This window comes from Cyclopterus lumpus, chromosome 3 (genome assembly GCF_009769545.1).
Source record: "Cyclopterus lumpus isolate fCycLum1 chromosome 3, fCycLum1.pri, whole genome shotgun sequence".
Classification (NCBI taxonomy): domain Eukaryota; kingdom Metazoa; phylum Chordata; class Actinopteri; order Perciformes; family Cyclopteridae; genus Cyclopterus; species Cyclopterus lumpus.
The window spans coordinates 8,956,190-8,981,458 of NC_046968.1; the positions used below are offsets into that span (position 1 = coordinate 8,956,190).

The 25,269-nt window shown below is 42.2% G+C and overlaps 2 protein-coding genes across 2 annotated transcripts; one reads left to right on the forward strand and one right to left on the reverse strand.

Annotated features, from left to right (window-relative positions):
* Nucleotides 1-1,751: 1,751 nt before the first annotated feature.
* On the forward strand, nt 1,752-6,094 carry vegfd (vascular endothelial growth factor D). Its single transcript, XM_034529044.1, has 8 exons — nt 1,752-1,877; nt 3,426-3,627; nt 3,715-3,835; nt 4,065-4,134; nt 4,327-4,454; nt 4,558-4,673; nt 5,044-5,209; nt 5,923-6,094. Exons 1-8 carry the CDS (start codon nt 1,767-1,769, stop codon nt 5,939-5,941), a joined length of 933 nt encoding a protein of 310 aa, XP_034384935.1. The 5' UTR covers nt 1,752-1,766; the 3' UTR covers nt 5,942-6,094.
* Nucleotides 6,095-15,073: 8,979 nt separating this feature from the next.
* LOC117751390 (gastrin-releasing peptide receptor-like) lies at nt 15,074-20,571 on the reverse strand. Its single transcript, XM_034563229.1, has 5 exons — nt 20,542-20,571; nt 20,060-20,385; nt 16,797-17,148; nt 15,761-15,874; nt 15,074-15,355 (listed from the first exon to the last, which is right to left on the reverse strand). Exons 1-5 carry the CDS (start codon nt 20,569-20,571, stop codon nt 15,074-15,076), a joined length of 1,104 nt encoding a protein of 367 aa, XP_034419120.1.
* Nucleotides 20,572-25,269: the final 4,698 nt, after the last annotated feature.

The window sequence follows — 25,269 nt, forward strand, 5'->3', positions numbered from 1 at the left end:
CATAAATAGCGGGTCCACTTCACGGTTTCTACACTGGCCTAGAGAGGACAAGCCAGGGGCACATATATAGAGACAGACAACCATTCACATTCACACCGACAGGCAATTTAGTCTCCAATTAACCTGAGCTGCATCTCTTTGGACCGTGGGAGGATGCCGGAGAACCCGGTGGGAACTACCCTGTCAATCACAAGGTAGCTCCGCCCTAAAGCATACCCTTCTTTATGGCCTATTTGACTCTAAACGGGCCATCATTTACTAAATGAACATCATGCTGTACTGAAGAAGTCTTGTAACTAGCCATTAACTCCATAAACTCTTGTTTACAATGTTTGAGTGAGAAGTAGGGCCATTTCCTCAGACGTCTATTCAATCGAACTTCCTTTTTACTGCCCATTAGAAAGAATGCAGGTTTAAGGTACTTAAACTTTTTCTTAAGTTTTCAGACCCACATATTGCCTCCTGGGTTTTACATATGATATGCTTTTTGATGACCTCTTTTATGTACCACATTATTAACCGAATTTATCCTGCTGCAAAAAAACACATCCGTTTTCCTCAATAGCCAAAATCCCCCCAAAAATCGTATAATTCTTCAGATATATTGCTTTGCAGCTGAAAGAAAAGACGCCCAAGCAGCTGTTCCTCATTTGCATACACATTTAGAATATTCTCTCATCCCCTCCATTATGTATGTTCCCGACAGATCACACCCCGAGCCGAAAGGCGCTGGATGGCTGAGTGGGTGGGGTGTTGGTGAGACAGGGCTGGTGCTGGCATCTGATTTCCACTCACACGTTACGGAAGTCTGGATCACATTTAAAACATATGTTGCTGCTCTTCAGCTGTGTGCTATTTGGCAACTCCGGAGGAAAAGACGCTGATCGGGGATTTATCGGGCAGGGGATTTTTATCACTTGACAAACTGACATTAAAAAAGAGACACGAACACACAAGAAAATAAAAAGGCTGGGCTTTGTGGCAGCCTGACCAGCAGCAGTGGGAGAGACATAAGGGCAGACACCAAGACAGCTTCTCAGAGCTTCCTCTGTATTAGCCCACATCTTGGAGTAAAGCACCTCAGGGCCCTTTAAAACAAATAAACCACAGTGGATCTGGAGAACTGACAGAAAGGAAATTTAACATACAGATACTAATGTCAGGCGCCTTTTTTTTTCAGGAGGTGGGAATATAAAAAGGAAACACAAAAGGAATTTGTCAAGATTCTCCAGCTGGAGTATCTCACATGCCTTCAATCCATTCTGACACAAGAGACTGTGCTGATCCTCATGGGACTTTTGACTTTTTCTGAGGTGATTTTCATCTTCTGACTTCTAGTAGCCGCGTTATTTAACTTGACACCTCTTCTGCAGTAAGAGGTGCATGTTTTAAAGCCTCTTTGACTTTCTCCATTTGGCTCGTGGCCGTCTGGGTTTCTGTGACAGGTTACGTCTGGTTTAGACACACATACACGCACACTCTTTTCTGTGCAGCTGGAAGATCAAGAGTTTGCGTTGCACATACCTGCACTGAGAGAACTGAGTGTGTGTGTGTGTGTGTGTGTGTGTGTGTGTGTGTGTGTGTGTGTGTGTGTGTGTGTGTGTGTGTGTGTGTGTGTGTGTGTGTGTGTGGTCTGGGGGACTCAGCTGGTCTGGGAAACGGAGTCAGAGAGGCAGCCGGCTCTACGTGCTTTCTGCTAGAAGGAAAAGGAGGCAAGTTCATACTGCTGAGTGCTTCTCAGAGACCGCGAGCAGAGTCAAGGAATAATGATGAAGATGAAGCTGACTCTGTGCAGAATCTCCTGCTTGGTGACTCTGGTGGTGGAGCTGAGCTGGATCAACGTGGGCCACTGCATGCACACAGAGGGAGGAAGCAGGGTAAGTGTGGTTGGCAAGCCTTTACGCATTCAAATGCATGTAATATGTATCACGGCAGCAGCGACAGATTGTGTTTCCTTTTGCAGTTAAAACAACTTTATTATCTAACTTTGTCCAGAGAGCAGAAATGTAATCACTGAATTGCTTCTATATTCTTGATGATTTCACTCACTTTCACAGCCTCTTTTCACTCATTCCCTCCTAAGCCTCACACTTTAACCAGTTGCTCCCAGGGTGCAGTACACTCACATGGGCTCACCATGTTCTGTCCAGTGAAGCCAGTGAAGTCGACAGTAATCACGTGTGCATGCGGCCAGAAGAGGAAACGCACGCCACATTCGTATGTGCGTCAGAGGGATAACTGAACCGCTTCACTCTCAATGTTCTTAATTCTTCACCTCTTCAAGCTGTCACTCATCTCTGTTATTCTACTCTCTCCCCGTGCTCTCTTCAAACTCCCCCATCTTTGCGTCCCTTTCCATTCCTGTCGTCTCTCTCTCATGCGCTGTCCCTCTCTGTTTCTCATTAGTGGGTCTTTTCCCTGGTAGAAATTGCGGAGGGGGAAACCTCCCTATTTTCTGTTGTTTCTCTGGTTTTGGTGGAGGCCAGCCGACCTGCCCCACCCTCCACTGCAACACACTGAACACATCACAGGGCTCAGATTGTTGTCCAGAGGGGGGGAAAAAAGTAAATACTGGGCAATATGTCATGACTGTCCCTCTCTCTGGTGGTTTGTAGACCGACCATCCGGTATCCATATTTTTGGGATTTCCCGTTTCAAAACTAAGCCTCTCCACAGAGAGTTCACACCCATGACTCTTAGGATAAACTCAAGTAAAAGACTTTTTATTTCATAACACACTGTATCTGTAAACCGTACAGATCTAATCTGTTTGATTCTGCTTTATGTCATCACGTGAGCTTTGCCCTTCTCATGGAGTGTGACAGGTGTTTTTTATGGTTTGCTCCCACCACTGCTGCTTTCTCCCAAAGTGCATCATGGTGGTTTTTTGATTGTTTCAGGCCCACGTTTGTCAGACATCCTGAGTTTATGCATCCGCATGTCATTCTTCTAGTGTATGTGAATGTGTACTCTTTTGGGAGCAGAGTCATGAGACTTCAGAGTGAGCAGCGTTGGGAGGCACACAAATGCAGCTGTTGATAATTAGGAAAGTAGAATTCGTCCTCCGGGAAAAAATAATCTCTCTACCTAATTTGATGGCAATCCATGCAATAAATTCAGTCTGGACCAAAGTGGTTCATACGTAGAGCCGTGCTGCTCCATGCTGCTCACTTTACACAGAGGATTCTTTGGGCTTTTGATTATTGTCCTCTGCCTTCATTTCACCTGCATTAATCTTCACTAATGACACAGGCGTTTTTGTGGAAGAGGCCGGGTTTGCAATTATGAGTTGTTTTCAATAGTGTCATTCCAGTTTTTATTTGCCCAATCAACTTTACTATGTGATGTTTGAGCAGAATCCCCCAAAAACCAAGTGAAGCTGAGACTAAAAATGAGTTGTGGTGATGATTGACTGATCCCTGCAGATCATGAAGCAGTGGGAGGGGAAGGTGCGCTCAGCCTCCAGCCTGGATGAGCTGCTGAGGCTCGCAGACTTTCCAGACTGGAAGTTGTGGAAGTGTCGTCTGAGACTGCAGCAGCCGGAGACCCTCTCTTCTCCGGCGTCGGTGGGCTCCCACCGCTCGACGCGCTACGCTGCCGAATCTTACAGCCTGGAGATACTTAAAGGTGGGATAAAACATGCAGGCGGCCTACATTGTTACCTGCGAATCTGTGTGTTGCGGTGGTTATGAACATCGTGTGTCTCCCACTCAGCCATAGACGAAGAGTGGCAGCGGACTCAGTGCATGCCGAGGGAAACGTGTGTCGACGTGGCCAAGGAGCTGGGCACCGACCCCTCGATGTTCTTCAAGCCACCCTGCGTCTCCGTCCACAGGTTTGTTTGACATGGAACAAGATCCAGACCTTTAAAAACCGAGCTCAATGCTATCGCACCGCGTCCGCATCCGACTTCTAACGCTCAAGCTCACAAAAGTTCCTCAGCAGTCATTCATGAATTCATTAAAGGTGGACATTAATAAACCAGGACGCCGTGGAGTCAAATAGAATTCATTTTCCTTTGCACGTCACTTTACCCAGATGTGAATTTGTTCTCCTACTGACAGGTGCAGTGGCTGCTGCAATCAAGAGGGCGTCACTTGCAGAAACACAACTACTGAGTATGTGAATAAAACTGTGAGTGACCAAATCTCAGATGATAAGTGCATACACTATGAAACCTTTTTATTTCACCTTTTTCCGAGGGTTAGAATATTGCAACAGCAGCACTGGCTCTCAAACACTGTCTAAAGTGTGTGTGTGTGTGTGTGTGTGTGTGTGTGTGTGTGTGTGTGTGTGTGTGTGTGTGTGTGATTCTGTGCATTTCAGGTCCTAAGTGTGATTCCATTTAAGTTTGTACCAGAGCCCGTGCTAATAAAAGTAGCTAACCATACAGAGTGCAGGTGCATGGAGCCCGCCATAATACGACGTAATGCTCAACCTCACAGGAGCAGTGGGTGAGTCCAATATGTCAGTCAATGTCATCTCTCAAAGGAATTTGGTGTGATGTTTTTTAAATGCATTGTATGTTCTGTTGTGCTCCATCTGGTTTCATGGCAGCTGCTCTCCGATGGGCCAGCTGTCAGACGCAGAGGACTCCAGGAGACTTTGTGCCAGTGGTTTGATTTGGGATTGTTCAACTGACAGATGCATCCCTTACCCTTCCAGTTCACCAGGTGTGTGTGTGTGTGTGTGTGTATGTGTGTGTGTATGTGTGTGTATCTCAACAACTGTTGAATGGATTGGCACATAATTGTGAACAGGAAAATGTTGCATCTGTGAAAATGTATCCAACAAAACACCAGCATTGTCTTTGTGAGCGTGTTCATGTTATAAGCGATGTCACATGTAATCCACACAATGGGCAGCTAGGACAGAGTCCTCGTAGCCAGGAGGTTGGTGAATGGGTGGGTCTCATAACACAGACTTTCCAAACTGACGTAGGCTGTGTTTTCTACGGAGATTCAACTAACAAGATGAAACATGATTTCTGATACTTTGCGTTTGCTTTGTGACTTAAATGCAACATTATTTCCTGCTGTTTAGAGCTTCCACTCAGTTCATGGATGCCCGACTGTGAGATCGACGTCGAGCGCTGTGACTGCCTCCCTCGAGCTGCACCGACTCTGCAGCCAAGAGCGACCCAGCGCTGTCGACTCAACTCCTCCATCTGCGCCCACAGGCAACAACACTTTGAGCAAGCCTCCTGCAGGTAGGCCAGAGAGAAGCATTTAACTCCCTATCCCTCGGAGAAAATCACCAAATCAATACACCTAAAATGAATCAGGAATAGCTCCTCAAACATTGGGCTTACATGCATTTACATTTAGTCTCTATTGAAAGGTAGGCAACACATAAATATGAATCCATTGTAAGTTAAGTAAACTATATTATCATTCCGGAGAAAATCGAATAACAAACAATTGTTATACGATTCATGGAGCTATATGGAGTGTGTTGTCCATGTTTACTGTTTACAAGTTGACTGTTTAGTGGGGGTTTTACTTCAGAACGCTATGTATTTCCTGAAAGCCACATTACAAATAACATAAATCTTCCCAAACCATTGAAATAGTAATAAACACAGTGAATATTGATCAAACTTCAGATGACTGAAGAGTTCCATGTATACAGGCAGATACATGGAGAATGTAAGTGCTCTGTGAGGCATCCATAGATTCGTAATGATGAGACGAAGACAATGATGTAAAGTTGGAGTCTGTCGCCATCTGGTGGCTGTATCGAAGCTTCAGAACCAGCTATAGCTTTAAGCCAAATTATTGTTTTTCATCAAAATGGCTCATATCCAAGCTGATATGTGTGGCTTTCCGGTAGATTGGAAGCTTCATCCAGACTTTCTGAGCTCTGGTGTGGCTGATTTCATCGGTATCTTATGCTACTAAATTATCCCTCTTTTATTCACAGGTGCAAATGGCCCAATTAGTCCCCCCGAGGAAATGCATTACGACAACCTGCTCGCCAAGGATGTTTGGAAGCAGAGAAAAAAGGCTCATAATTTATTTACAGTCCTATTTATGGCGATCACTTTCACTAATTAAGATGATATTAACTCACATGACCATGTTAATTGATTGAATTTAACATGCTTACCCTATATTTTAATCCATATGTAAATGTAATGATTTCTGCATTTGTTCTTTGTGCACTGAATATGTAGTTTATATTAAACGATTATTTAAGTGATGGGATTATGGATTGTCGCCTACTGTAACTTCTGATGGAATATTCCACGAATTGATCATCTTGACTTATTTCCTGTTAATCAAAACAACTAAGGACATAACACTCGTGTATGCTCCAGAGGGTGCAAAACAAATACTCAACAAGTCAATTCTTCAGAAAAAACATAACCTGATTTTTTGTTTTTCTTGGATTTCATCTTCATACAGTCTATAAAAAAATATTCACCCTTCTTGGACGATTTTTTTGTTTTTGTTTTATTGTTTTACAACATGGAATCAAAAAGTATTTAATGTATTTTTGTGACTCTTATCTGATATAATAAGATCCCTTAATGTCAAAGTAAAGATTTCTAAACCTGATTTCTTTATTATTATTATTATTATTATTAATTGTGTTCTATTAAGTATTCATCCTTTTTATTAGAAAATACATGCTGGTGTAGTCAGTTTGCCTTGTCAGTTAGGAGGGTAGAAGGTAAAATAAAGGCATCAAAAGGAAATATTCTGGAAGATAGCCTGCAGTCTGCAAGAAACCTGCAGACTTGTTTGCAAAACAGTGAGCCCAAACATAAAAGTGGCATGCCTTAAAAACCACAATTGTCCTGTGGCGGCTGAGTCAGAGGTCGTAATCCAATTCAGAATACGTGAAGAAGGCTCTTCACTGACAAGCCCCGTGCAACCTGTCAGAGCTTGAGCGCTTTTGCTGAAAAGAATGGGAAAGAGTCCACATGTAAATCTCACGTCTGTGACTGCTGCTCAATACTGTCGCTAACACCTATTTTATATTTGTCTTTCATTTAGATCACTTTGTAGAGATGTGTCTGTTGATCATGTGTCAAAAAAGAGGATTTCCTTTTATTCAAGGTTAGAAGACAATAGCACCTACTTTGACGCACTATTCAAAGACATAGTACGAGAAACTGATTTGGCTGACATGAGCTCTTCAGCATTGGATTCTATTCGGTAGCTTTTTTTGTCTTTTTTTGCCAGATGGTGGCAGAAAAGCTTGACATCTATGCCTGCATGTGATTTTTATTTGATTATAGTATTTGAGCTTTCCAAAGAAATACTCCAATCTTCTCTGATCACGTTTGAAAGCCTGAAGCAGCTTTGTTGAAGTCGAAGTGGACGGTGAATATGGCTTCTTATAAAATAGTCCTTTGTAAATATGCTTAATTTTCTGTTGCTTGGTGAATATATTGATTTCCAGTCTAGGATTTCTATTTGTTCCCTTGGCAGTGCTACTGATCTATAAAATGTGAATATTAAAGGGCACCGTACGTTCATCCTCCTTTTGTTGTCAGCAGCACAGATTGGCTGCATGATGTCTCGTTGGATACATTAATAATGGTGTTTGAGTGTTTGCTCTACTAGCACCATCAAAACAATAGTAGTGCTCTGTTGAGACAGCCCCATCTCACTCATCCACTGATCCTACCCTATGAGAACAAAACTTATACATATATATTTATATATACATATATATATACATACATATATACACACACACACATACTGTATATATACATACATATACACACATATATATATATATATATATATATATATATATATATACCATAGTAAGATGTTGATGGTAATTGATCCCTTCATATTCCAGATTATATGTTGTCACCAAATATCAAACAGGCCTAAAATACTAAAGGTCAGAAGCTACAAAGAGTACCTTTAATTCCCTCAAATGAACTCAACAGATATGAATTAAGATAACAGATATGAATGTTGTCCAAACAATAGAGAAAGGAACTCTAAAGGAGGACAAATGTAAGTCCAAATCAGGTTAGCATATATTTTTACAATCAACACTTGAAGTAGTACAACATGTAAACCATACTTTGGTGTTTCATTTTTACCTCTTTACTTAAGATTTAATTAAACATCTTTTTTTTCCTTTACAAAATGTACCAAAACACTGGCGACGAAGAAGATCTTGGGCAGATAGTGACAAGAATAAACATGAAAGAAATTTAAATCATACCCTCTAAACTAAAAAGGCAATCTGGTTTGAATTGTCATCAAACACTATTACTAAGCTCCTTGTAGCGTTGACAGTCATTTGCATAATATATAAATGTCTCCCTTTCTCCCCTGTGTCCCAGCTTTTTTTGCCACATAATACACGTGACCTCTGCTTTACTGACACAAATTTGCATATCTTTGTTTCTATCTTTCTTTAAAGCCCGCATAGTCAACTCCACCACCCTCTCATTCCCACCCACGCCTCCTTGCGCTGAAACCTTCAGGAGATCGACTTGACCTCCCTGATGAGTTATTCTTGTGGCTGACTGAAGGACATCCTTCTTGACCGCTGTTTGAATGAAAAGACCTTGCTGGGGCTGAAGATCCTGTTTAGTTATTTCCACCCATCGTAGTGCAACAAGCACTGCCAGCATCTCCACTATGTAAACCCTAGAATATATTATTGGATGTTCTTCTGTTGATTCCTATTACTTCAGCTGGTATTCCTTTATTTTCCTGATATTGTCTGCCCATGTCAACCGTGAATTAAACTCCCAGAAATGTAAATATCCCAACCCTTTTCCATACACCTTTAGCTCCGTCCCGTCCTTTATTAATTTTTTTTTTCTGGTGAAAAAGACCATCTGCATTTTGTTGTGCTGAGAATCTAACACCCCCCTCTTACCACGCTTCCCTTTGGGTTGTTTGGGGCCCCAGCCACTTTTCAGCGCCTCATGGACCGGGTGCTGCGTCCGCACGCTGCATATGCGGCCGCCTACTTGGATGATGTGATCATCCACAGCACCACCTGGGCGGAGCATGTGCAGCGGGCAGGCGGGGCTCACCGCCAACCCGGGGAAGTGTGCAGTTGGACGGAGGGAGGTACGGTATCTGGGGTACCACTTGGGCGCCGGGCAGGTGCGCCCTCAGGTGGACAAAACTGCCGCCATCGCCTCCTGCCCGCGGCCCAAGATAAAAAAAAGAGGTGAGGCAGTTTTTGGGGCTGGCGGCTTACTACAGGCGGTTCATTCCAAATTTCGCAGATTTGACCAGCCCCTTGACTGACCTGACCCGGAAAGGTGCCTCAGATCCGGTCCAGTGGACGGAGCAGTGCCAGTTGGTGTTCGAGAAGGTAAAACAAGCTCTCTGTGGGGAACCGCTCCTTCACACACCTAACTTTTCTCTTCCTTTTACTCTGCAGACTGATGCGTCAAACAGAGGGCTGGGGGCTGTTTTGTCCCAGCAGGTAGAGGGGGTTGACCGCCCGGTCCTGTACATCAGCCGGAAGCTTTCGGAAAAGGAGGCCAGGTACAGCACGGTGGAGAAGGAGTCCCTGGCCATCCGGTGGGCGGTCGACTCCCTGCGCTACTACCTCCTGGGGCGCTCATTCACCCTCTGGTCGGACCACGCCCCGCTCCAATGGCTCCACCGCATGAAAGATACCAACGCCCGGATCACTCAGCCTTTTAATTTCAAGGTGATCCATAGGCCGGGGACGCAGATGGTCGTGGCCGACTTCCTTTCACGCACTCATGGGGAGGGGGGGGAGTAGGTTAGGCCGGATGTCACCCTGGCCTCAGACAGGCGGTGGAGGTATGTGGCAGTGGGGTGTGGTTAGGCTCGGCTGCAGAGTGGGTGGAGCGGGGGTGTGGAGCGGGGGTGTGGTTCAGGAAACGGTGTCGGGACAGGTCTAATCAACCTCAGCTAGGGTGAGGGTTAATCAGCCCAACATGCGGTTAATGTGTGTGTGGGTGTCTGTTTTTCCCTCAAAAGGAGCAGTAGTGACGGTGAGGAGAGGGGCAGCGTGACAAGAGTGCGGAAGTACCGTGTTTGTGTGCGATACGCAATAAAAATAGCTTTTGTGAACCCCAAATAACCCTCGTTGCTTCGTCTCTTTCCGTCCAAGACTCACGGGATAACGTGAGAGCGTTTACAGTGAATATGTCTTTAATCATAATAATGGAAAGTAGTGGACTACCATTATCAACTGTATTGGTTTGACATGTCGGACCCAATACGTACTTGAAGTTTTCTTCCAACCAGAAAATCCTTTATAAACTCTCCCACCGATACCCAACTTGTGCAGCTTCATTAACAACCTTCCTTCCACATCATGTCAGATGTCAAAACTGGGTAATCCATTCCCTTCTGTCTCTTCCCATTCTCTTTATTCCCCATACCTCTCCCACAGTAGTAGGTCTTCTTATTTTATTGCAAAAACTTGTCCCGCTATCTCTTTTAGCTTGTCGTACTGTTCTTCTAACCACTGGCTGTGCCTTTTTTATAGTTAAATGCTGCATGTTATGTGTTCTCGACTTATCTGAAGGCCCTGTTCCTGTTTCTGTTTCTTACAGCCGGGCAGCACAGTTTCCTATTTATACTACAGAAATGTCAATATTTGCTGCTGTGGCTGTCCAAACTTCCCATTAACTTGCTCCAGCCAACGCATTAGACACTAATGTGATATCTATTGCTGACTCGGTACCTGTAGTCATGTGTATCCTTGTTCCTCTTGATTCATTCATACAGATCAAATCCCTCAGTGGTAGAGCAGGGGCCTCCTTCAATAATAGGATCGGCGGTTCGATCCCCGGCTCTGATAGTCCACATTGCCTGTCCTTGGGCAAGACACTCAGCCCTAAATGGCTTCTGTGTCTGCAGTGCATGAATGGGTATGGATGGTTAGATAGTCCTGATGGCAGGTGGCCTCTTGCATGGCCCCTGCCATCAGTGTATGAATGGGTGAATGATGACATACAGTATAGGGCTTTGAGTGGTCGAAGACTTGAAAAGCACTATACAAGCACATTTACCTTTCATCCAATCTTCAACCCTTCCATTTGAATCTTTTTGCCGGACCCCACATTTTACTGTGAGCCTTGCAATCAGCACACCATGCTATTTTATGTCTATTTTGACTATCCAAATCCCACCGTTTGCATGGATTGTAGCATCACAACCTGCTCTCCTCTTTTCCACACTTCCACCACTGTCTCCCTTTTCCAGTCCCCCATATGTAATATCTTGCTTGATGAATGTAGCACAACCTCCTCCTTTCCCATGGTCTCCGTCTTTCCTTATCACTGAATATCCACATATAGCAAAATCTTAAGTAGGTTTTAACCAAGTTTCTTATACACACAATACAACCAGTTTTAGAGCCATTTCTTTAATGAAATGCTTGAATTCCTGGCTATTGGGCAATAAGCTATCTGGCTTTCCAGGCACGTGCACAGATAGACCCCTAGTGGTGCTCCAGCAGCTGCCCTTTTGCCCTGGATGAGAAAAGTACCCCTTCTGCTGGAAACCAATTTGTTCTTCATTCATCAGTATTTAAGAATAAAAATGACTCTCTGTCATCAATTGCCCCCAAATGTGTTTTGATATCTGACGGGGCATTTATTTGAGTTATTGTGAGAGTTTCGCCCCTCCCTCCTCCTCCTCCTCCACTTAGTGCTCATGCCTTCTTCTTCTCTGACCCGCAGCATCAGACAAACAGGGAATGGAGTTGTTTGGTGATAAATTAACCACAGCATTAGCGCCGCTGAAAACATTACGTCGCAACTAAAAAAACTCACGAAATCCGTGATTTCAAAGCTGTTTACTGATGTTTGTCATGTTTAACCCTCCTTTGGGGTCAATTTGACCCCATTCAATGTTTAACGTCTCTAAATAAATGATTGACATCAATTTTTTTGCTTCATATTTCATGACTTTTCCTAAGTTATTGGGGACAACTGGGTAAACATACAATGCACATGATATGTTTTCAATGTCCTGTACACATTTTGTACGCATCGGTGTTCTTTGGGGTACATTTGACCCCAGGCTTTTTTTCACTCTGTAAAACATATAAGAAATATCAACATTTTACACACATTGGTTTTGGTTGTTTTTGATGATATTGAGGTCACGATAACACAATTGTATAATCTTCAGAAAGTTTTAGGGCCCTAACTTTACATAATGAAGAGAGAGACTGGCACCAAGGAGGATGCTCCTGTGAAGATCCTTTAATGTATCCAGAGTTTTGATAAGTTTTAAGTTAGAATATTTTTTGATTGCATTTGGTTATACAATATGGCCTTGTTTTGTCTGTATTTGCCTGTTATTCATTTATTTATTCAATTTGATAATTTGAGTTAGTTTGTTAACAAAAATAGTTGGGCAAATGGAGGTATAAACGTGTTCACTTTCTTGCCGAGGTATCTGTCAGTATAAAGCTACAGCCAGAATTGGAAACAGGGGGAAACAGCTTGGCTCTGTCCAAAAGTAACACAATCCATCACAATGACTTTGGGCATTATGTTGGGTGCGAGGCCAATCAGCACTTCCATGGTCAAGACTTTGGGCCAGGCGAGTTCTTCCACACCGAACTCTGAAAAACATTTGACCTCACTTGTATGTTGAAAGAAGAAAGAGTCTTATCCAAAAGAAAGAGCCTTCACCAAACTGTCGCCACACGGTTTGAAGTTCTGTCTGGTTTGTCTGGATCTTTATTGATTGATTACAAACATCAATGATTATACTTGCAGGGTTGCAGGAGTTTTTAAGGGTTGTGAAATTAACTTTGCATTTCTCTGCAGGATTCCTTTCTGACTTTGAGTCGGATCTCAAACACAATGTGCTTTTATTGGTCTTGATTTGAGTTTCTTTCATTCCTTAAATAAAAAAAATACAACAACTAATCTTTATTTACGCTGCAGACTTTCCACAGAATGAGCCCGACTATAAAGATGACATGTCGAGTAGACGGTTGAAACCCTGCAGGACAGAAATTTGGCACGGCGCTTACACCACAATTAAACAAACGCTCTCCAGAATGAATTATACACCCACTCATCACCACCTGGGCACGATCCTCTCCCTCGATGAAACGCCAAATTAGGACATTGCGGTGTGACCGTAAATCCAGCATGTGACTGTGCAGAATGATCATGTCCAGTGAACACAGTGGTGCAGAAGCTATGTGCCGTATATACAATCAACAGCATTAACACTTAACCAAAGAGCAAAGACGCAGAAAACGATCCACTTTCATGCAATATGCAATATAATGATACAATAAATATAATGCACACTCATTTGAATGCATGTTTTTTTAATTTTTTAAATGCACAATATGTTTAAGATAAACACAGACAGTCTGTCAATTTGATTTCCTCGAGAACTGCATGCAAATTGTGCTAACGCTCACGACTACAAAGACTAAGAAGACACATTACGTCATCCAAAACCAAATTACAAATGTGATTTCTAACACATGCTTTTACATTCACTGTTCATTTTTCACCCTGTGTACACCGGAGTCACCGCTAAGTGTAACCAGAGGACGGCTAACATTTAAGATACACTCAAAATTTCACAGTTATCACAGCATCAAACATTTTTTTTAAATATTATACACATACAGCAACAGGGTGCAGTCAGAATATTACACATCAAGCTTCCGTAGTGAATCCACCCATGTAAAACAATACCACATAAAAGAGGACACTGACTTTTATCTTTTGGCAACATCATAGCAAAAGCACATTATTTATCATAAATAAAAACGCTTGTGATTTAAGTTATTTAGGTACTTTGGTACTAAAGGGGCGACCTTGCCTTTTCTGAAATCGAATAATGCTCTCTACATTGTTGTTGCAAAATGTGTCCACTTGCTTAAATACTGTACATACAATACTGTATTGTTGCTCACAGAAGCAAGATGTTATCCTCCCATGTCTCAAAGTGAATGAAACCTTCAAAGCTGCTAAATTTAATATTCTTATCATTATTTCTGCAGCAAACAACTCTGGACTGTGTGAAGATATGGCGGAGTAGTGCAACTTGAGCAGAGAATGAAGTCGCTCTCCCTCTGTGTGTGTTGGAGGCCAACCGGAGTGTGTGTGTGCTGCTCTTCCCCCGCTGTCAATATGGAGGCTACAGCTCATAAACTCAGCGCAGCAACAGATATGCTCTGAGTCCTTTGAAGGGACGCTCCACAAATATGACTCAGGTTCATCTCAGCTGGTGAAAAATAAGTCAATCATGTCCTCTGTGTCTCTGGAGGAACTTTACCAAGTCAAAGAAAATGCTCCTGATGATAATAATAATAATAATGCATTTAATTTATATAATGCTTTTCATGGTACTCAAAGACACTCAATCATGTCTTCAGGTTGATCTCAACTTGGGCTGAGAGACTTTTACAACAGCCTGTGACAACAAGGAGGTGTTTTGATTGAAAGATAAAGTTATTTCCCAGGTAGACAGGGTGAGATTCTGTCGGGTTGCATTAGGTCAACCCTGTCTCCTACCTACTAGCATGGCTGCAGACTGTTTTTATAGCTATGTTCAGATGCTCCCAGTAGGAAGTTAAGGGGAAAGTTTGTCATGGTTTCACACTTCCTCTGTGGCTTGAAGCGTCTGAAATGGCTGGCAATTCACTTTTAGCAAGAACAACCATCTTTCTCTAGCTTTCAGTTCTTTTGTTACCTAAATCCTCACATGCGTGAGTCAATGTCCTAATGACGGCGATGTTAAACCTTCTGCAGTTGCCTGTGAACATAATACAGGCAGCAAGGTGTAATAGGTCAAACCAATTTATATGATACAATAAAATTTACTTTTTGGAGACAGGGCTGGCATATGTAAGATCCGGAGTCGTTAGAGTTTGACCCTTGTGCTCTGCTGCGTTGACAACCATTCTTACAGTAATGGCACTGCCTCAAGTCCCTAAACTTTATGGAAGTGCAATATTTTAACACAGGAGTACCCCTTTTTGGTACAATATTTCAACTGTATATCTTTATGCTAAGTTCTTATGATCAAACGATTTTGTGAAAACATAGAGTCAAAATAGTAATGACTCAAAAGCAAATAAGCGGACACACACAAACTCACGTCCCTTACACGCAGTCCTCCCGATAGACCCGTCTGCCGTTGATCATGCTCAGGCTCCCCACGGAGTGATGTGTGCTGCGGACAGACGTCACACGTGTGTTATAATGAGTCGGGCTCTGCACGGAGCGTCTGAGGATCATACGACAGCAGCAGCACAGCTGCTGGTTGAACTGCTTCTGGAAGGTGTCGCTCAGGAGGTACAGGGCAAACGGGTTGAGGCAGGAGTTGGTGAAGGCCAGGATGCGAGCGACGACGCTGCACACAAAGTGAAGCAGGGAAGTGTCCACCTGGTCGTGGAGGTTTGAAAGATGGAGAGACAGACAAATAGAGGTGTGCATGTACGAGGGATTTAACCAAATACAAATAGATCCTTTGGATGTGAATGTGCTCCCGACAAATACGAACAGAATCTGAATTTGTGCGGTAATATTTGTCCAAAGGAGCTTTTATGGCCTGTTCTTCGGTCAAGAGTTTTGTGATTTCTAGGATAATACATGATACTACAAATTATATGTTGTTACTTCTTTAGGCAGTTCAACTTTTGTGTAACTTAAATGTCAGTAAAATAAACAGTATAGATGATTTATAAGAACATCTAGTAAGTAAAGATCAGAGTAAAGACACAAATATCTTTGGTGAAATAAATAATAGACACAGATAACAGATAGCATGTGTTTCTTTGTGCAGCCTACCTGGGAGTAGTGATAGGAGCGGTATAAGTAGATGACGTGACAGGGAAGCCAGCACACTGCGAAAATGCCAACAAACACCAGCACGGTCTTGGCTAAGCGCTTTCTGGATTCAACCTGTTGGGTGTCGAAGAAAACCGTCAAAACCAAAGAGCAATGCTGCCATATGAGAGACACACTGTTTTAGTATTTCAGTGTATTTTTCCCAGTGGTGGAGGTAAAGTTAGGTTAGTGAGTCATTCAATAAAAATTATATTAAGTAAAAGTATCAAATGTACTCAAAGTATCAAATGTAAAAGTGCTCAGTGTGAAGCAGAATGACCTCTTTCCGTATCAGATTGTTTATTGATATCGATTGATATATTGGATTATCTGTGTGATAGAAAGAATAATGTATTGTAGTAGAGATATCGATTGTGTATTACATATGTGGTCATGAATAGCAGAACCTTAGATCACATGTGTACAGACTTGTTCCATGTGGAAATCTATTCAGATGATACAAGGTTGCTTTTGCTTGGATTTCTGCTAAAACTGCATGCTGCACTCCAATGTATTAGATGTATTAGAGATTACAGAATAACTGCATGCTGCACTCTGATGTATTAGATGTATTAGAGATTACAGATTTCCTGCGGGCCCCAGTTTCAGCCCTTCTCACACTCGGGCGGTGTGCTCACGAAACGTCTGCTCAAATTTTGGACTGTTCCACGTCAAAATTCCCCAGCCAATAAAATGCCAGGTGTAGTGTTGGCCAATGAAATGATCTCGCCCTTCTGGTAGTTTGTAGTTGGCTATTTCAGTAAGTTGTATATATGTAAATGTGCATTTGCTGACATTTACGTTTCATTTACATATATATGCCATTGGTAATATATAAGGTACTTGGGGGATTTAATCAGGTTTTATAAAACAATCAGCACATATGATAATGAGTAGATTTCAGTGGATTCAAATTGTATATTTTAACTTTTCACTCATGGCCTCGTTGTATCAAAGATCGAGCTACGGCATCAGGGTTGGTAGTTTGAACACTGGCCTGTCGTCTTGCATGCAAGTTCCCCTCCACAGGCAGGTTTGAGGCGCTCCTCATCAGGCTCCGGGCGATGAATGTGTAGTACACGGATATGACCAGCAGGGGAATGACGTAGAAAATGAGGAAGGAGGCCATGGAGTGGATCTTGGGGTGCAGTTCCCCTGCATTGGGATAAGGGGCGCAGGTGACGAAGCTCTCATTAGTGGAGGTGACGTTGAAGGTGTGGAGGTCAGAGAAGACGGCCTCGGGGATAGCCAGCACCAGGGACAGGATCCAGATGAGGGCCGCCCGCAGGACAATGCTGGTAGTGGTGCTTGACGTTTGGATGTCCAGGGGCTTCACGATGGCCTTGTACCTGATAGATGTGGAGATAGACGTTGAAGAGATAACGTGTTAGCACAACGGGTTGGTGTGAGAGCGGAGGCACAACAAGTTTCAGGCTGCAGGACCAGTCGATTCTTTGAGCAATCGATTTAATCCAAAAGTTGTTCTCAGTAAGGTCTGGGAACGGATCTATTTAATGCAATATAGAAAATGAGGAGCAAAGTAAACAAGCCTTATCTAGAAGATGACATCGCCCTGTTGGCGTTATGAATATAGTGGAAGTAATGATTATTTAACCCTGTTTACAGAAGGCAGTGAAATACTTTGCTCATTTCACCTCTACAGTTTATTTAAGTAGATCTTGTTGACTGAGTGAAAACACAATTTTGAAAACGCCACTCGATTTAATGATGATGTGTAAGAGCCGTGCTGAAATGAAATCATTACCTTGAAAAACATGAAACTGATTTGATCTGATGTCAGCAGCCGGGTTTTAGACACGTTTCCAACAACTGAACTGCACAACAAGACAATGACATCTTTTAAAATGTCCCTGGCTGAACCTCTCAGCCCTGAATGTTCAGAATATACAAACAATGAGCAATACGGTATGAATGACTGGCAACTCAATAGTAATGGATTACGGTGAGAGAGTAGGGTTTTTAAAGACTGACACGTATTTGGGATCTTCTGTGTGAATCATGCTCTATAATTTGGGACTATAATTTCCAATGTGCTTTGGGGGACGTAAACAGAAATCAGCTTGTTTTTTGTAACTTAACTTGAGACACAGCATTTTCGGCAAATTAGCACAATCAAAAGTATGCCCCAAAAAAAGCTAGAAGCAGTTCATGTTTCCAATGTATCCAGATGTAAAGATATACATCACTGGACTACTTAAACAATGAAGATAACTTATTCTCAGGCAAGTTCTGGGGTTATGGGACCAAATCATGCAGCTCACTGACTTCAAGGAGTGGTGAAAGTTTGAAGCGGGTGTAACGTCACTGGGCTACTAACAGAAATGTCAGGTTTTTCATAATGTGAGTGAAAACCCATCAACAGTCACAGCACCAGCAGCCTCGTTGACCACCTTCCTGTTATTTCAGCATGCAATTCCTTTTATTGATTACCAATGATACACAGAGAAGCTTGGCCATTCGAGTGAAACCTTGAGCTGCGGCTCATTTCCTCTGCGCTGTATTTCTATTTTCATAATGTGAAGCAAGTTGTGGCTTTTAACTGGCAGATACTTGGGCAAATTATGCAAGACTTATTGGGACGTTTGGGATTGTTTTAACGAGTTTTCTTCCTACCTGTAACTGAGAATGAGAGACAGAGATTCATTTTTGAGATTACAAATATATACGTATGCTAATGCTGTGACAGGTTTGTAAGTTTACAGGTTGTAAAGCAACTTTACTTTTGAATTGTACCATAGGCCACCGGTTGCCATACGGCTGATATAACCTTTAAATGTTATGCAGCTCAACAAAGACATGCATGCATGGCCATGATTCCAATTAATTTTCCAAGACGAGAAATAAATGCAGCTCACCAGTGGTCTCTTTTCACATTTTTCTTTTCATCTTTTCATTTCACAATGGCAGAAAGGTCTGACTGTATGTGAGGCAATAAAGGGATCCCACAACATTGGTCGAGAGAAGAAAAGGGGAAATAATGAGAGGAAGGACTGAAACATATATGCCTACAGTGGCGGCTGGCCAATAGAGGGCCACAGGGCCCCACCCACCTTGAGGCAAAAAAAAAGTATACAACAACTATAATAATAGGTATATTTATAAATTATACAAATTGTCAATATTTGTGTTTTGGAGATATGGAATATACCCAGTAATATTTGTAAAATATGATACTGTGCAAAATATATGCTTTTCCTGCACTTCCTGCATGTCCTCTCCACCTGTCTGCGTGTCTCAGCTGCAGCTGGGGCCGAATCGTTTTGGCCCAGAAGAGGCGGGTCTAAGAAGCAGTTTAGCCAATTACTGATTAAAGATATTAATAAGTGATACACAATCCCCATCCTAAAATACTAAATCCTAAATATGCCAGCGCGAGCAGACCCGACCAAGAAGACCCGACCTGGTCAAATCAATGGGGACAGATCCAGCATGGACAGTGACGGGAGTACTTGAAGCACTTGTTGGAAGAATTAAGAAAACATGAACACCAGGACACACATAGATAACTCCGTCAAGCAGCCATATTGGGCAAAGTGAACGTCACTACCAGCTGTGATTTATATTATACAATATTTATATGTTATTATAATATATTTATGATATGTATATTGTATATTTACATTAGATGGTATTTATATATCATATTATACTGATTATTATAATATGATATATATAAATATACTGAATTATATGAATAAGATATCCTTATTATGTCAGTGTTGGAATAAATGTTAAATATTTAACTACAAAGTAGATATGTGTGTCTAATATTTTTTTTGCATTGAATCATGGGATGCTTGCTGACATTGGATGGCCCTACCAGCCGCCACTGTATGCCTACTGTGATATTTACATTACAGCATCTTGGAACACATGTATCAAACATTATACAGCACTATTCAAGTCTTCTACACAGACAAGGATTTAAAACGCATCCCTTAAACAGGCACAAGTTGTCAAGAAGAGACTTTTAAAATTAGAAATTGACAGCAATGAATCTCTATCTAACGTGTGAGCAGCCTTAAACAGAAGCACGCTGTCTTGCGCAATACTCCCTCGATCAAAACACAGTTAAATGTTTGCTTTCCATTGGTATAATAAAACATATAGAATATTGACTGTGGCTATCTTCATAACGTGAGAGACAAGAGGACGTTTGGAGGAGTGGGCTGCCAATGTATAGGCCATTTTAAAGTGAGCATATAGGTCAATAACATGAGAACAGAAGCCGCAGCCTACCTGTCAGCCGAGAGGGCAGTGAGAGTGAACACGGACACCCCGACCGAGGTGAGCTGAATGAAGGGGATGACTTTACAGCCCACTCTCCCGAACAGCCACTCCTCTGACAGGTAGCGGCTGGCATCCACCGGAGCGCAGGTCACCAGCAGTAAAACGTCCCCGAGCGCGAGACTGGACATGAAGAGATTGGGCACATTGCGGATGGACTTGGCGGAGCAGAAGGTCTTGATGAGCGTGAGGTTGCCGATGAGCCCCAACACGATGATCACGCCGTAAACTGAAACGATGACCACGCCGCTGAACCACATCGTCCGTGCCGTGGAGAGCTGTGACGCCGCGCGACGCGCTTGGCCACAGATCTCTCTCCCACTCGAGAGAGGTTTTTTTTCTTTTTTTTTTCTTCTTTTTTTACAACAGTTCAAGATAGAACTTAGAGACATATGGTGAGGACCTTTGGTGTTTTGGAGAGGAGGCTACAATACTGGGGTGACAACAGGCACGTGCACAGACATTTTGGGGGGAAGGTGCTCAAACCAAAAAAAACATGGCACCCATCGTCAAAATGATTTATGAAATTAAAAATAATAATAATAAATAAAAAACACAGTAGGATATTTTCAACTTGTATATTTATATTTGTTAACAAACTAACTCAAATCATCAAATTGAATAAATAAATGAATAACAGGCAAAAACAGACAAAACAAGGCCATATTGTATAACCAAATGCAATCAAAAAATATTCTTACTTAAAACTTATCAAAACTCTGGATACATTAAAGGATCTTCACAGGAGCATCCTCCTTGGTGCCAGTCTCTCTCTTCATTATGTAAAGTTAGGGCCCTAAAACTTTCTGAAGATTATACAATTGTGTTATCGTGACCTCAATATTATCAAAAACAACAAAAACCAATGTGTGTAAAATGTTGATATTTCTAATATGTTTTACAGAGTGAAAAAAAGCCTGGGGTCAAATGTACCCCAAAGAACACCGATGCGTACAACATCTGTACAGGACATTGAAAACATATCATGTGCATTGTATGTTTACCCAGTTGTCCCCAATAATTTAAATGAAGCAAACAAAATTATGTAAATCATTTATTTAGAGACGTTAAACATTGAATGGGGTCAAATTGACCCCAAAGGAGGGTTAAACATGACAAACATCAGTAAACAGCTGGACAAGGCTTTGAAATCACGGATTTCGTGAGTTTTTTGTTTGTTTATTTTTTTAGGAAACATCGGACCAGTTGGTTCATTTATCACCAAACAACGTCGGGGGATTGCACACACACCGTCATTCCCTGTTTGTCTGATGCTGCGGGTCAGAGAAGAAGTAGGCTGCACCCATTTGGGGGCGCTCAGCACTGCGTGAGCTCTAAGAGGAGGAGGAGGGGGACATTGATGACAGAGAGAGTCATTTTTATTCTTAAATATTGATTAATGAAGAAAAAAATTGGTCTCCAGCAGAAGGGGCACTTTTCTCATCCAGGGCAAAAGGGCAGGCGCTTGAGCACCACTAGGGGTCTATCTGTGCACGTGCCTGGGTGACAATTGGGTATCCAACTTTAGACGTGCGCTTATAGGTACACAACATGCACCTATGAAGAACAATCAATGTGTGTGTCTGTCATTTAATTTAAGAAAGAAGAATACAATACAAATATTACATTATCGCTATCTATCTATCTATCTATGCTGTAAAATAATTGTTTAATTTTATTTATTATAATACAAGCTGGTCCCCCCAAGTACGTCAGCACTTTAGAGAGCGGAGGAAATAAGTGCAAAATTATTGCGTGAATACTCCCATGCAGGCCAACATGCCTTGTTGCAGACACTAGTTATTTTTTAGTGATTTTAGCAATCTGTCATTGACTCTTTCTTGAACCTTGTAAGTGCAGGATGAGCAACTGTTGTTGAAAGTCTGAGTTGGACTGAAAGAGAGAATTGTATTGTTTAATTTTCTTGATTTTTCTACCAAGGTTCAAGATTGCTGAACATCCTGAGTCAGTTGTTTACTTTGCCATCCTTTTGTATGGCTTCGTCATGTTCTCTGCTTTGTGCGTTTTATTTAGCTCAAGGTGGATATAACCTTTTCACTGTTTTCTTTGTTTTTCTTCCTTATTCGGCTGTATGTGTTGTCTGTGTCATGATAAGCCGCCTTTTGCAAATAACCCCAGAAGGGATGAATATGTTTTCAACTGAAAATAACCGAATTGTTATACAGACTAAACACTTGTGCATCCTCTCACCCAATGTGTGTCATCCCGCCCCCCCCTCCTCTCTACCTCCTTTGGTTTCATGGATTGTGGAGTTCCATTCATACATTGTCATATTCATTGAATGTGTTTATGTAACTCTGTAACACTGTTCATCTGTACACATGACATCTATTGCATCTGTCCATCCGGGGAGAGGGATCCTCTTCTGTTGCTCTCCTGAAGGTTTCTTCACTTTTTTCCCTGTGAAAGGGTTTTTTTCTATTTCTTGCGAGTTTTTCCTAATCTGATGTGAGGTCAAAGGTCAGGTATGTCAAAAGGCATTGAGGTGCAGTGGTGCTTTGAGCTGATGCTAACGTCAGTCTGGTAACATGTCCATACTGCTCACGTGTTGGTATGAAGAAAGCATAATGTTTACCATATTCTACCAATTCTTTGGTATTCATCTAAGCACAATGACATTCGCTATATAGCATTTAACACAAAGCGTTGCTGAGGCTGATGGGAACGTCTTTAGTCTTGCAAGCATTCGCTGATGAAGCCAACTATTGGACACATTAAGATATTGACCAGGAGATGGCGGTAGATGACAAGTTAAAAGATCACCAAGGTTGTTACAATTCATCCGAAGGGGGCATGAATATGTGTGTGCAGTATCAAAAATAATCACAATCCATCCAAAGTTTAAGTCATTAGCCTTTATCCTCTGGGAACCATGGATATCTGTACAAACTAGTGTGTCAATCCATCCAGCAGATGAGGAGAAATGTCCCCTAAAAGAAAATCACTGAAGTCATCAGGGTGTATCCTCTCGGCATCATGAACGTCTGAACCAAATTTTAGAACCAATACTTCAGAATGGACCAAAGTGGTGGACCGACCAACCAACATTTAAATTACGTTTTGGGCGCCTGCAGGTTTAGCCGTATATGGCCTTCTATTAAAAGGGGCGCTCTGGGCTTTGTTCAGATCCAGCCATTTGAAACTAGGACCGATGCAGTCCTCAGCATGAGCACTATGAGACGTGGTGTTTTCACAGAGTGACTGGTTGAATATAGCTCATCTCCTGTTGGGTCCACATCCTACAATTACTCAGCAGGTTCCTGTTGAAGGTGATGCATCTATGGATCCTCAGCTGTCTCTGGATAATGGAACTTCACAGGCACCAGAGATGAATATGGACCGAAAGGCCATCAGCAGGCACTCAAGCAGAGAAATGATCCACGAAAGCACCGTCCCTGGTGATTCATTGAAATACAGGCCTTCTCCAACACAGGCGTCACAGATTCGAACACAGAAACGACGATGGGCAGAAATACAGCAGGGTGCAATGTGGCACAGTGAGAGAACACCTCTAAGCCCTGCTTATATATGTAGTTTGTCAAGAGCTGCCGGGCAATTTGACGTACTTTCATTGCATGAGGTGCAAAAGGTGTTGCGGTGTCATTGTGCCGAGGAAAAATAGAACTGCCAGGAGCACAAGAGTCAGAATTGGTTTTATAGTGTTAAGCAGGGGAGAAGGAAGAAGGCGACGAGGGACAGAAAAGGTGTCAACCCTCCTTCTGTTTGAATGTATGGGTATGTATACACATGTGCATATATGGTTGAAAAAACATCAATCATCTTTGAAATATTTTCCATCCTTTTGCCTTTTTGAAGATGCAATAAAATGCATTAGTTCCACAAGGAAAAGGTTCTTCTTGAAGCACAGAATGTCACGTACATATCAAGTAAAAGATTTCATGAACGCTCTCGCTATCCGAGACATTCTTCCTATAATCTTTCAGCAGAAGGACACAGTTCAATTATCTGTGGTATGTCTCTAAATGTCATATCGAAACCTCTAGCTCTAGCACAAAAGGCCGCAGAATCTAAAAAAAAAGAAAATTGACAGACATCTTTCACAAAAGAGTAGCACACATTGATATTGTGCTGATTTGTGTGTCATAAATCAAGGAGCTTTTCCAAATTCCTTGATAAACTTTGATAACAACTTTTTTCATTCACTCGTTCTGTGCGACCCGGTACCAACCACCCGTTGCCGGTACCGGGCCGCGGCCCCGGGGTTGGGGACCGCTGCCTTGGAGCACAGAATCATAACAGCATCGGCGACGCCAACTCTCTCAAACCTAATCTCACATGATTTATATTCTACGTGATTGATATTGTGTGTTTATAGTGTGTTGAAGTCAATCTGACACGCTGTGCCTGCTCTTTGAATCCTCCGCTGACCTTTCTGCTCAGCATCACTGACCCCCATTAGCTAATTTTATCGTCCAATTTAAGATCAAGACTTATATTTACCCTTGAACTATGGTTACAATAATGACATGAATTGGCTGATTAAGTTTGCAAACCGGAAAACGCTTCTATATGTCGTTCTATGGGCAAACAACCTATTTCGTATCATAATTTGGAGGACTTGGAGGAAAAGCAGAAGTTACTAATGACAAATGATGGCGTTGTCCCGTTAAATGTAACCAACTGTGTCTTTTGTACGAATAAGTAAACATATTGATTGGCTTAATTAGTGAGTTTAGATCGAGTATCAGCACATTTTTGTTAATAATTTTGACCACCATAGGCTAGCTGTTTCCCCCTGTTTCCAGTCTTTGTGCTAAGCTAAGCTAATCAGCTGCCTGTAGTTTTATAACAGACAGATTTGAGAGGGGTATTGATCTTCTCATCTAACTCCCTGCCAGAACACAAATATGCATATATATTCAAAAACGTTGAACTAGTCCTTTAATTCCCCTAACTGCATGGTTGGAACCAGATTTTTTTTCATCCACATTCCACCATAAATATGCATGAAATGAGTTCCTGAAACATTGTTCCTCTGTTTCTTTCTGTTTCGTTGGTGTGCGTGTGTGTGTTTGTGTGTGTGCTTGTGTGCTTGTCTGTGTGTGTGTGTGTGTGTGTGTGTGTGTGTGCGTGCGGTGATAGATCCGGTCAAACCAGTCTGACAGAACAAAACACTTCTC

Bases quoted from the DNA above. Each gene is read 5' to 3' on its own strand.
- LOC117751390 (XM_034563229.1), bottom strand. From the start codon at position 20,571: ATGTCTGTGCACGTGCCTGTTGTCACCCCA. The intron at 20,386-20,541 runs GTATTGTAGCCT...GCGGCGTCACAG, and splicing joins ACGTGCCTGTTGTCACCCCA to CTCTCCACGGCACGGACGAT. The intron at 15,875-16,796 runs GCCAGTGTTCAA...GACACCCAACAG, and splicing joins ACTTGCATGCAAGACGACAG to GTTGAATCCAGAAAGCGCTT.
- vegfd (XM_034529044.1), top strand. From the start codon at position 1,767: ATGATGAAGATGAAGCTGACTCTGTGCAGAATCTCCTGCTTGGTGACT. The intron at 4,135-4,326 runs GTGAGTGACCAA...TGTGCATTTCAG, and splicing joins CTGAGTATGTGAATAAAACT to GTCCTAAGTGTGATTCCATT. The intron at 4,455-4,557 runs GTGAGTCCAATA...GTTTCATGGCAG, and splicing joins CAACCTCACAGGAGCAGTGG to CTGCTCTCCGATGGGCCAGC.